At 38.3% G+C, this 13,640-nt stretch overlaps 1 protein-coding gene across 4 annotated transcripts in view; it reads left to right on the top strand.

Moving 5' to 3' along the window:
- The window catches only part of SLIT2 (slit guidance ligand 2), a 343,502-nt gene that overhangs the window by 218,185 nt on the left and 111,677 nt on the right, over positions 1-13,640 (top strand). For all 4 annotated transcript variants that reach the window (XM_087864252.1, XM_045771455.2, XM_087864254.1 and 1 more), the window contains 3 exons: positions 1,634-1,705; positions 4,309-4,472; positions 6,619-6,757. In XM_087864252.1, the coding sequence (XP_087720378.1) occupies positions 1,634-1,705; positions 4,309-4,472; positions 6,619-6,757 (375 nt within the window). The remainder of the gene's footprint in view (positions 1-1,633; positions 1,706-4,308; positions 4,473-6,618; positions 6,758-13,640) is intronic.

The raw sequence follows: 13,640 nt of genomic DNA, 5'->3' as shown, positions 1-13,640 counted from the left end.
CTCCTGGGAAAATCTGATTGTTTGGCAGCCTTCCATTACATAGCAGAGCAGCAGTCCCTCAGAGCCGAATATTAGCTGCTACAACGGAGTATCATCGCTAGCTTACCAAGGGCTTCCTGGTTCCCAGCTGTCTGCCTGCTCCTCTCCATCTCTTTTTCCCCATCCTGTGTCCTTTTCTGTACGTACAACCTGCTTCTCTCCTTGTATGTCCCCTGCCCGGCTTCCACTGGCAAGAGGATTTGCAAAGTCTACTCTAAACCTTTCTCCATGATCAAATGTCATCCACCAGCCATTGATCCCTTCGTCTTGCCTCCTTCAGCAACTTGCATGCTTTCCTCACCCCGCTATCCTGTCTTCTCTATCCTGGAATCATTTTCCATCTTTGCACTGCACAGACACAGCCCTGGGGTAGCTGTCTTGTCCCTTTCTTGTCACAGCCAGACTTCCCTGAAGGGAGGGGAAAAAAAAACCCTCTACTTAATCTTATTAACTCAAAGTTTTTATAATTTGTGTACTTCATCTCCCCCAGTTGGGCTATATGCTACTTTAAGACAGGGGGTGCCTGGGTGGCTCAGTCATTAAGCTTCTGCCTTTGGCTCAAGGCGTTATCCCAGAGTCCTGGGATTGAGCCCCATATCAGGCTCCTCCGCTAGGAGCCTGCTTCTTCCTCTCCCACTCCCCCTGCCTGTGTTCCCTCTCTCGCTGGCTGTCTCTCTCTCTGTCAAATAAATAAATAAAATCTTAAAAAAAAAAAAAAAGACAGGTTTTATGCCTGATTTATTTTTATACCATTCCATGTTGCCCTAAAATTAAGAACCATTTAGGAAATACTAGATGAATGAATGGGTAGTAGTCTTAGTGGAAATAGACAAAATAATACAACAAACAATGCCTGTATTAGGGGAAAAATAGGAACAATTTGAACCAAGAAATAATTATGCTTATTTTCACCATCTCTGCCTGACCACCCATCTTCTTGACTCCAGCATCAAGAAACCGTGATCAGTACCACATCACAGTAAGCAAAGGACAAGATAGGTGCCTGCAACATAAAACCATTAGAATGTATTAAGCTTTTAATAAACTGCTACAGCCTGACACTTTATCCCTATCCAATGCAAATACAAAATACAGATCTCGTTCTTGGTACTCAAATTTCAACAGCAGCGTGGCCAATGTCCACAATAAAGAATACTTAGCAGGAGTCTTTGGGAGATTTCAAGTATCTTCATTTACTCATGACACTAATTACACACAGTGCCCCTCTAAGGAAATGCAACAGCTCGATTTTACTGCCTGTTGACTGTCTCTTGTTAATTCCGTAAGCAGTGTCGTAAATACACAGGCATTCATGCACATGGTGCTTAACACAACATGTGAATAGTCTAAGATATTATGGCTAAAGACATAAATCTGTCATAAATATTTGATAAAACTGAATGAACAGGAATATGTTAAAGTATAACGTTTATTTATCATCTTGCTTATAATATAGGGTATTCTTTATGCCGTCTCTACCACATGGTTGTCCCGCATAAGCATAATCGCAAGGAGTTTTCTCTATATTAATATATAGAATGATCAATGAATTTTATTATCTAAAATGTCTCACTTCTTTTTTTTTATTCTACAGCACTCTCAACAATAACAACATTACTAGACTTTCTGTGGCAAGTTTCAACCATATGCCTAAACTTAGGACTTTGTAAGTAGCCACAATATATATATATATAAAGGTCAATTTAATCAATTAAGGGTTCCCCTAAAGTATTATTTTTCATAAACAAAGAACAGGATCATGAGTTCATTATGGGATAGAGAAGGAAAACACCACTTTTTAAAAAAGTGCTAGGTATGATATTTCAATAAATGAGCTATCATTGTGAAACACGAAAGCTTTCTTTTAAATGATATGCATTATGGGAAGTTGGGGGGAACGTTTACTTGGAGCTCTTGTGGAGGTCACATTTCATTAAGAAATGTAAGACTCCTTGATTGGCTGTCAGAAATGATAAATGGTAAATCTTTATGATTTTATTACTGTACACCAAGCAGACCTAATAAAGCTAAACTTGATCTCCTACATTCCTTGTAATGTAAAATTACAGCATAACCCTCCAGTCCTTCTGTAACTAAGGTTGTGGCATCATTTATATTTAAAAATATCTTTTCAGGAGATGAACATTAAAATATCTTAGGTGAATACAAACTTGTTCTCTAATAAAGTATTTGCTACAGCTATTTTTTTTTTTTCTGTTGGAGGAAAATTAATCCTTAAAGCCCAGGGTGGGGATAGTTAGTTAAAGCATTTTCAGAGATAAATCTCATTTGAACTGGGTTAAAGAATCACCCTGGCCTCAAAAATATGTTATATACAACATGTGGGAAATGGTGAGAAACAGAAGTAAAGCATTGAAGTTCTTGGGGGAAAAAATGTGTTTTTAAGTAGGATATAAATATAGATGTTTATTGGTTTTCAAAATAATTTTCAGTTTACGGTAGTTTATAACTGGAAATATATTACATTTATTTTTTCTCTTTAATGGAAAATCATTTGAATTGCCAGCTTTTTAATGAATTGGGTAACACCAATCTAAATGTCCTTTTTTTGGGTCACTAAAAGGTGGTGCTGTATGTATGATACAACACATCATTATCATTTCCTTGGAATATCATTTAACAAAATAAAGGAATTCTAAAAGTATGCAGATATAACATAAATTTCGTTTTCTTAGTGCACCTTATCTGGCCAAATGAACGGACCAGTGCACTCAGACTGTATTTGATGAAATTCATTTCTTAATCATTAACTTTAGCTAATTTTTTAAAACACAAAGTGAACGAGCTCATAAGTGGCAAAAATGAGGCCATTAACATTGTAGAAGCATCTATCATCTGCATTTTTGATAGTGTGCCTTAGTTTCCCATAGAAATCCATCACAGTTTGTCTTGTGAATCAGGTTTTTAAAGTTTTATATTCTTTTCTCATTTCAAATTTGTGCACATCGATTTGAATCATTGTAACATGCTTGGTTTAGATGAAAATATTTCTAGAACAGTGAGGTGGTGGGTGCTATGTGGTTTCCAAAGGATGTCACTCTGACTTCCAAGCAAACTGAGCTGGAGGTCACCCAGCTTTCACAAAATGTAGCTTTTTGGTCTATGGCACACCGTCTCCCTCTTGATGCAAGACAGTCTGTTCCATATCTACAGGCTCAAGGAGAATGTAAAACAGTCATCTAACTTGAAATTCCCTTGCTTTGGTTGTTTCATTATTCTGTATTATCACTGCTACTTAAAAATTCCATTTTTATGGTCCAATTATCTTTCTGGACTGAGTTCCATGTTTTAATATCCATTACTGTTATTGGGTTAGAATTGAGCACATCAGCTAAAAAGGACTAAAATGGTATTACTGTGTCATAGATGATTCTGGAAATGATGCTTTGATTTATAGCTTTGGATGTCCTTTTCTTTAGTTTGAGAAAACATAAAAGCCAATTTGAAGTCATTTACCTAATTTAGTGGATACATTTGTCTGATATTTTATTAATGGAAAAGTGCCATTTGCCACTTGGAATGGAGCCGTGCTCTGGTGTGGATCCCTGCCAACACAGGGAGGGGGGCTCGCTTAATTCCTTCACTCCCAGACATTTATGTCTTTTCATTTCAGTTCCTGCTCTTTGAGGATAGGGCCCCAAGAGCCAAAAGCAGCTAATCCCTTTTTCTGCTATTAAACAAAAAGAAGGAAATCAGAATAGGGACCTGAAAGAAATGTTTTATATTGAATTATTATTCTATCTTGTTCAGCAAAAAATGAAAGTGACCTGCTAAAAAGATTTTGCAAGCAGTCCTCCAGAAACTAACAGCAGCAGGACTAACTGATGATTCACACTGGGAGCCACAACTTTTATTAACATGCCCCCACCCCTGCCCCACCCATTACCTCCCCTTTCCCCCACCCTACCCCAACTGGCTGTCAGTGTATTGGGACTGCAAAGCAATTTGCGTTGGACATCTCTTGTTTCTTTTTACCCTTTTGAGTGAACATAGGAAAACCATTTTTATGGTCGTGTTCGAGCTCCTGGATGTTGGCTTAGCTCAGAGGTAAATGAAGAGAAACTCGATTCTGCGGTTGTACACCAGTTTAATTTTTAGAAAACTAATCAGGTTGGGACTTCCTAAGCTTTGTCTACTGACATGTTAAGAAATAAAGCTATAGATTATTATTAAGACTTTTTTTTCCTTCAATTTTTGATGTAACTGTTTTCTGTTTTCTTGCATTAAACTTGTCTTTTTCTCCTCTAGTCGACTGCACTCGAACAATCTGTATTGTGACTGCCACCTGGCCTGGCTGTCTGACTGGCTGCGCCAGAGGCCCCGGGTTGGTCTCTACACTCAGTGTATGGGCCCGTCCCACCTGCGGGGCCATAACGTAGCCGAGGTGCAAAAACGAGAATTTGTCTGCAGCGGTAAGGGAGAAAGAACCTTTCTGTTGTCTTATTTTATGCTACTGTGTCGGAGAACTGTGGCGAATGCATGCTCTCAAAGTTTCCGTGTTGCTTGCTAACGTGTGCAATTGTGCACTAATCACTCTATGGAAGTCCTCGGTTTTAAGGATGTTGAGAATAGGTTCTAAGACGTGCGTGCGTGATTGGCAAGGACAGGTTCCTCTGAAGGGAGGATGAAAGATTTCTCAATTTTCACTCCTGGGGAAATCTAGGAAATTCCTAGACTTTAATTCTGTTTGCTGCTTATTTTCCTGTTAAGTAATAGTGTACGTCTGCTTTTATGCTAATAATTGGAAATATGGTTAATCCTGGATCCCTGCTAGGAAATTAAAAAAAAAAAAGCTCAAAAAAAAAAAGAAAAAAAATAGCTCAACTTTAGTTGCAGAGTGACAAAGTTCTTCTCGTGAATGCTAGTGGTTCACGTCTACTTCTAAGAGATAAATGACTAACTTGAGGGACGGAAATCTGGAAACAAAAACAAGGCACGGCCTATGGAAACTATCAGGAAGGCACATTCACTTAGTTCTTCCTATACGTTCGAGTGCCAATCTAGATATTTCCCATATATGTACCTCTCGTCACCTCCCCAACTGCAGTGAAAAGTAGTAGTATCTTTACACTAGAGATGAAAATGCTGGGAAAAAGATGCAAAGTAGCCTTGTCCAAGATCATATAGCTGAGTCCAAGGATCTCAACGTAGGCAGTCTGCTTACCAATTCATATATATTGATATTTATGTTTATATTTATTTACAAAGTAATATGTTAATAGTATCTGATACATATTAACGTATATCTTATAAATACAGGGCTGGTTCTGCTTGAGAGGTGTCTGGTCAAAATACAATAACACAAAAATTTTAAATATATATAATGCATCACAAATAGTCCCTTAAAGGAGGCACGAGAAGTACTAGCAGAGGATTCTGATTGATTGTTGTCTTTTAGAACTTTTTATGTATTTTTCCACACTTTTTATAACCCAGATGAAATTTTCTTGTAATGTCATGAAATGGGAATGTTCTCTTCAGGTCTGGTTGCTTTTTAAAAAAATAAATAAATAATGAAATGACTAACAGTTCGTTACTAACCACTTTTTTCTCTCTTCACTTTTCCCTTCCTGTTTTCTAGATGAGGAAGAAGGCAAGTTCACGTTTCTTTTATAGACTGAGACTATTTTCTGTAAAGTTTGAGAGCTTGTTCCGAGGGCTTGGGTTAGTCAGGAGCCTGCAGCGCCCCCTGGCGTACGCGACCGCGCAGGCCCTCGCGCGGCCGATCAGAGAGGGCTTCCCTGCTCTGGTACCCACGTGTGTGCAGATGCCCATTCGTACCACACAGCCGACATTCTGTTGTTCGTCATTCCAACAGTGAAATCTCATTTCAAAACAGTTTTGTTTCCAAATACTGAGTAGTAAAAATATATACCTGCAGGTAACTACTTACGCTAACGTTGTAGGCCATGCAAAGCCGAACAAAAGAACTATCTAGATTTAACAATCACAGAATGGCATGTTACAAATTATTATCAGCACTTCAAAGACAGAGCAAAATTGGAACCTCTCAAGACGTCCAACTTAGCAAGATCTAATTTCCCCTACATTTACTGGTGCATGATTACTTATTTAGAATCAACAATTATACCTTCCAAGAGGAAAATGTTACTGTTTTCCTTTGTGTTTTTTTAAGGGTAGAGTAAGTTATGCTGCTTAAGTGTAATAAAGACCAAACTCTATTTAAGCTTATCAGAAATGAAATCTAGGTTAGTCTGAAATTGCTGCTTTTTTTTTGGAACTCAGAATAGTTTTGAATCAAAATTCAGTTTCAGGTCTGAGGTTAGCCTTTCTTAACAATTATTTCAAGTCTGAAAAATGATCGTTTTCATAATTAGTTTTAAGAATCTCATTTGCTTCATCTGAGTGTTGACCCAGAACTATAAATGCATGCTGTCTAAAATATATCTTAGAACTATAGGGCCAATCTGATGCTCCGATACTTAGAGAAATACATTTCTGTTCAATAACATGCTTTGTGGTTTGAGATAAGCTCGTGTGTTGCACAATTTGCAACTTCGGGAGGGAAACTATCATTGCTGTTTGTTTCTCTTGCAGGTCACCAGTCCTTTATGGCGCCTTCTTGCAGTGTCCTGCACTGTCCAGCTGCCTGTACCTGTAGCAACAATATCGTAGACTGTCGTGGGAAAGGTCTCCCCGAGATCCCCACAAATCTGCCAGAGACCATCACAGAAATGTATGTGCCCTGAAATTTCCTCTCCTCTCTCCACCTCCACAGTGACCCAACCCATGACTTTCTTTAGAGATTCTGGGTTTCTCACAGGCAAATGGGATCCATTAGTTTAGACAAAATTCCTTTCAGAATTACATTGAGCCTGACTCTTGCTTAATGCAATAACTTGTTGAAGAGGCTAGCTAGGGTTTTTCTTTTCCTTAACATAGGCAGAATTAAAAGGAATGCATTTGAATGTCCCTTTTCTTGGGACGGTGTTGTCAGGTCATTTAGGAAAAATAAGAGCAGGTGTACGTCGTCTGACCATTTGGGTCTGTCGATCTGCCCCTCCTGTCCACGTCTAGCTTGGAGTGAGGAAATACTAGGCGGACCAAACGGCGGTAATAAATCGTAGAAACAAGATAACTTGATGGAGTTCTGCCTCCTCAGGAGCTCGCATGTTAGAATCCATGTCACTGTTCTGTTGGAACTATGGTAGAGTGTACTGCAAAGTAGAAAAAAGGATAAAATTATAAAGTCAGAATAGATAAGAGTTTTAAATTGGTGAGCATTTTAACCTGGGAGCCAATGGCTATCTCCATCCAAAGTTAAATTAATTGTCTTGACAAAGTATTTCTGTTTTGTATGCAGCTGCTGTGTGCATCTGTTCTTGCCAAATATAAGTCATGTGGGTAAGACAAGGTCATGTAAGATGTAAAATGAACTGCTTTTCCCACCTTGAGAAGCAAGCATGAGGGAAAATCTTTACTTCAATATCCGTTAACTAAGACAGAACCTCTTAAGCTCTCAGCCTATCCTGTTATTGGTTTAGAGGCCAATTCTTAAAGTTTAAATAAATAGTTTTGGGCATTTTAGGTTGAAATGATAAAATAAGACTAACTTCATAGAAGTCTACAGAGTAGGCACAAAAACTAAGTTATTTTCAAAAACTATTAATTTTTTGTCAGTTCCCTGCTTTAATTTGCTTTATATGAGACTCCCTTTAATTCACAAGGCCCACTCACATTATTTAAAGTATCTAATAGGTGCTTAAAAGTACGCTTAGAGCTTCGCAGGGTAAGACATGATCATCTGTAGAGTCTCTAGAATCTGTGATTTGACACAAACATGAAATAACGTGTGCACATAATAATATTATCATCATCAAAATTTTAATTTTGCCCATAGAAGGCATTTATAAGTATTTTTTAGCTGACCTTTGGAAAAAGAATAATATATGGTTTTGGAAGAGGCAGGTGGCATTCCACAAAAGGGAAGCATCAGGAATGAAAGACAGAGGTTGTGGGGAACATTATGTTTTAGAGATCGTACAGTTGAGCCTAATTAGAGTAACAGGTGCATGTTGGGGCATCATGGAAAATAATGCCTCAGAAAAGACATCTCCATATAATTTTAAAGCCACAGATTAATGAAGGACTTTTATCTTAATCAGAAGCTGTAATATATGATGAACTAGGTAGTAGAAAGACATAGTAAGTTCTGTAATAAGGGAATAGTGTATTCACCTATCCAGGCGAGAGCATTTATTAAGTAAACACTTACTATAGAAAAGGTAGCATGAATTTTCCAGAGATCGTCCATCACGTGACTAGCAAATTTGACACGCAAATTAAAAGCTATGAAATGAGGTATAAATTAATACATGTTGTAAGAGAGGAACAAATGAAGTTCAAGGTAGCTATACAGAGGCGTAAAGTGGAGGCCAAGCTACAGTGGTTAATTAAGGCCAGCAAGCTTTAGTAAGACCCGCAGGCCCACCTACCATTCACCATCTGTGAGATTGCAGGCAAGCTATTCATCCTCTGTGAGACAGCCTCCTCCTCTGAAACGAAGGGTTGTTAATTTGACATGAAATCACACGTGTAGAGCTTTATGTGCTTTGCATCTAGTAGTTATTCATAGTGATACCTCCATCGTTGAAGCCCTCATATAAGAAGTTGCGTCTGAGGTAGGCCTTGAAGGATGGGTAGGGAATGGAAATACAAAAATGAGGAAAGGGCTTTCAAAATGAATAGAACATCAGAAGCATAGGCAATAAGAATGGAAATGCAAGATACAACCAAACAGGAGCTCAGTGTGGCTTTTGGAACCTGAGAGAGTACAGGAAAATAAAAATAGAAAGGTAGGTTGGGGCCAATTCATGGAGGGCCTTGTATAGTATAAGGACCTAAGTCTCTATTTGGAATGCATTTGAATACGGAAGTTGTTTTTGTTTTTTTTTTTAAAGATTTTATTTATTTATTTGACAGAGATAGAGACAGCCAGCGAGAGAGGGAACACAAGCAGGGGGAGTGGGAGAGGAAGAAGCAGGCTCCTAGCAGAGGAGCCTGATGTGGGGCTCGATCCCAGAACGCCGGGATCACGCCCTGAGCCGAAGGCAGACGCTTAACCGCTGTGCCACCCAGGCGCCCCTGAATACGGAAGTTTTAATCTGAATCTTCAAGAATTAATCTGACAGCTGTGTGCCAGTGGTTGTCAGAAGGACAGACTGCCAGGCATGAGGCCTTCTTAGGTGGCTATCATGTTGATGGAGGGGAGATGTCATAAGAGCAGGAGCTAAGTAGCAGTAGGAGTGATGATGTGGGAGCAGATATGGTAGTTAATACAGGAACAGAATTCATGGCATTTGGCGTTTGGTGAGATGATGGACTAATGGAGAAAAATGAACCAAAGATGATGCCAGAATTTCAAGTGTGAGGGATGGGAAACTGGTGGTTTTATCATTGTACAGAAGAGGCTGAAGGACAGGACAAAAACTGGGAAAGAAAATAGTGGTGAACAAAATGTGTGAAATCCTGAGTTGCCAATGGGATTTTTAGAGGTGGTAAAATAACACAGACTATAATAACTTAGACAAGACAAGGCCTTGAGGCAAAGATTTTGGAGTAATTAATATTATAAAATAAAAGTTGATGGTTAAATCCGTGAAATGGTCAGTAGAAAGGAGAGCAATAGAAGAGAAACCCAACAGAACTAAGTAAGAGCAGCAAAGGGCCAGAGTGAGAGAGAAAGGGGCTTAGTTTAGCTGAGAAAGGGTAGTTTGAAAAAAGACAGCTGTCACTGTAAAGGACAGACTTGGATTGATTTAAAGATGCAGAAAGCTGCCATCATTAGAGAGTCAGAGACAGTGGGTTTAGAGAGAAGAGATGAGAATGTGAGAATTAGTAAGATCTCTGTGGGAGCACGATTGTCCTGGACACAGGAGTGGGTGGGATCAAATTCTGATTATAGGAAAGAACAAAACACCGCCGTGGGTTGGACAAAAGAACAGTGAGTTGTAGATATAACAGACCGAAAGTAATGTGTCACATTTAAAGTCGTTTATCTCATGTAGTCTATTTCATTTTTTACAACCGAGCGTTCCTTCTATTTTGTATGCTCTATAGATTTTGTATTATCATGAAATTTAGTAACATAGAAGTTATCCTAAATAATAATGTCCCGTCGGGTTTGCCTGTATTGAGGAGGTGGTGTACCAGATAATGCTACAATAAATTAAATTTATAAGTAGAGATGACAACATGTGTGAAGCTCTAGGTGAATTTCACTTCTCTGATTATTACATTATCAGCTTTATCAGTAGAGCATCTGGTAATAAATCATATTGATCTTCAACTCCAACAAAATACCCCATTACCATACATTATAGTGGCATAACTTACTAGTTTAGTAACTCATTTCTTTTATTACTCTTTTATTTTTATTAGTATAAAGAACATCAGTAAGATTGATCAAATACAGAAGTAAAGCAATACAACATCTTTTTTCATTTTTATAGATTCCAGTTTTTTTAATACACAATGAGCTGAAAATTATAAGCTCCCTACATATTTTTCAAACAGGTTTTAATCTGGATTTTACCATAAATTATAAGTAGAATTGCTTTACTGCAGTTTATCAGACATTTCATTCAATGCTGTTGAGTTGATTTCCTCCTATGTGTGATATTCCTTTATTCCTGCCACTGTCTCATAATATCATTCTAACAAAAAGAAAGTGTGTATGTGCTACATGTAGGAGTGACCTACTGCCTATTATTCTAGGTAGAGAAACTTGACTCATCCTTTTCTTTCTTCTGCGTTGTGCTTACGACCGTAATTTCACACTGCTGGTACTCGCTCAAACAATTGTTTGTTAAGATAGACGGGAAACATTCTTTTAAAGTTAGAATTGGAATAATTTGTAGAAGAAGGGATAGAAAGAGACCAGCGTTTATCTAACAGCGTTGGATGCTGTACACACATTATAGCATATGATCTTCTCATTGACGTTTGATGTGGGTATTTATGGGAATTAAATAAAATAGGAAAACGAATGCAGGAACGTATGCTAGATACATGTTGATGGATTTCTCCAAGAGGCCTCATCATCCTGATGATCTTACTATGCTCCAGGGTCTGTCATCTCATTTGTAGGCTAGGAGTCTTATTTTAGCTGCACTGAAATATTACAGTTTGTTTTATATGTTTATTTATAATATATGTTACTTATATATTTATATACATAATATTGTGTGTGTTCATTTAAACATCTGTCTTCCCTCCTGGAGTAGAAGCTCTGAAGCTTCTGTTGAAGGCAGAGGCAGGAACTGGTTCTGTTCCGATCTCCACTGAATGAATACCCAGCAACAAATCTAGTACATGGCACCTCATAGGCACTTGATAAATAGAAAATAAATATTTATTGAGTACGTGTTAATTTAAGCATTTACAGCAAATTGATCTCTAGAAGGAGCTGGAGGTGCCTGGATCGCTCAGTCAGTGAAACGTCCGGCTCTTGATCTCAGGACTGTGAGTTCAAGCTCCACGTTGGGCATAGGGTTTACTTAAAATAAAAATAACATAAAATATTTTTTAAAAATAATAAAAGGAGCTATATTAAATGAAATTAAAAATAAAAACTGAAGAAACAGCCTTTTCTCTCCCTGTAGAACAAAAAAATGGTGCTTTTCAGGTGTACAATAAGTAAGAGAAAATTAATAGGACAGTTAATGGAAAGGGCTAAAATAGGCTATAAACACTTCAAATTCTTTGTTAAATTTGCCTGTTCCCCATGCTGGCTTGGATTCTACTCTCTGCAGGTGTCTGAGAGCTCCTTTTTTCTCTGTTCTAGGCTGACCCAGTCAGTATCTACTAGGTAGTCTCCTTCTTTAGATACGTTAATTGATTCAATCATCCTACAGATAAGTCTTAGACATTTTCTTTCTAAGGCCATACTTCTTCTGTAACGAAGCCAATAGACATTTACCTCAAATCCTCAAAGACTGACAACTTCAGCTGGCTGGCTTTTCGTGTTTTTGTTTTTTAATGAGGCCAGAAATGTTAAGCAATCTTGTTTAAAGTGTTTCAGTCGTGAAGTGGCTAAACTGGCCTCAGTCTGAGAGTTATCTGATTCCAGAGCTCATGTTCTCTCGTTGATCTAGCTGTGAAAAGAAAGGTAAACATGGCATGGGCTTGTTGGAATATTGTAAAAGAGAGAATTGAAAAAAATCAGAAGAAAAGGCTGACGGATACTCACAAAAACAGGGCAAGAGAGACTTTGAGAAACTTACATATGAAGAGAACACAGGAGGAGCATAAAGACAGGCATTAAAGGACAAGAATGTGTACAAAAGCGAGAGCTGTTTCACATCACTTTCTACCTACAACTACCACAGCGTCGTCTCTCCTCTTCTCTGTCACACATTCTCATATCTCCCTGGATTTTATCTGCATAGAATTTACCATGGTGTAATTTGATACTGTGATTAATGTCAGACTACCCTGAGTAGACTGCAAACTCAGGGCAGGGCTGTCTGTTTTCCTCACCATTTCTGCACCGACAGCATAGTAGGGTTGGGGAAAAGGATGGTGTTGGGGACAAGTGCAAGGGGGCCGCTGCACACAATCTAGAGAGCCTCCAAGCCTCCATTCTTCCTGGTAAGCAGAAAATGTGACAAAGGAATGCAGACTAATGAAGATAAAGAGGAAAAAATAGAATGTGTATAGCATAAGGTAAAGTAAGTTTAGAAACAAGAAGCTGTTGCCCCCACCGAGATCATCCCAGCACTCTGCTGCTTTGAACTCTGCTGGTTAAAGATGGAATGCCTGAGGCAAGTCTTACCTGTAAGACTGAATCTGGCCCATGGCAACAGAATTATTAACAGCAAATTGATTCTCTATATAACAGATCCTCAGAATTAATTTCTTAAATTACATTTGAGATATAAAATTTGAATACGAGATGATGGATTGTTATAAAGTAGACATTTAGTTCTCTTCAATCTAGTTATAGATTTTCTGTGGCATATCACCTGTTCAGACCATTATGCAGAAGTTCCATAAATCATGGAAAATAGTAAGAACATAGGTTGTAACAATGCAGTACATCTTGTTTACTCTTACGTCCTCCTGCCTTCCCTCTTGGTGCCCTCGCTTAGGGCTCAGAAGTTGGAAACCGTGTGATTCTTTTATTTGTTGAGAGAATTTCAGGGAGAAGTTCAAATTTGGGGAGGGAAAAGATGGTAGCAAAGTTCTCAGCCCAGGTCTTCTGAGGGTTGTTTCAAGGTTTTCAGAGATGGATTGGAAATTCTCAGAAGCTAGAATACATTTTCTTGGGCATGCTATTCAAATAGGTAAAGTGGAAAGGAAGCTCATCGTTGTGTAAACTACTGGTCTGCCTCTGCTCTGCCAGCAATAAAGAAGGTTCTTCAAAGAGATTCACAATGATGGAGGTTAGATGGGAGGCTTGGGAGTACTTTTGCTTCTTTTGTTTCCTCTGGATCACTTGCATGCATAAAGAAGTGAAAGAGAAGAGGGCTCTTGAATGGTATATCTTATTACAACCTACATTAATGATGCTGAATATAACTTCTAAAGTGCTTGTTTTTCCTCCATTTCTGTTTAGA

Source organism: Ursus americanus, chromosome 8 (genome assembly GCF_024610735.1).
Source record: "Ursus americanus isolate L20-20 chromosome 8, mUrsAme1.1.p, whole genome shotgun sequence".
Classification (NCBI taxonomy): Eukaryota; Metazoa; Chordata; class Mammalia; order Carnivora; family Ursidae; genus Ursus; species Ursus americanus.
The sequence above is the reverse complement of the archived record's forward strand: the minus strand, read 5'-3'. Positions and strand labels throughout refer to the sequence as shown.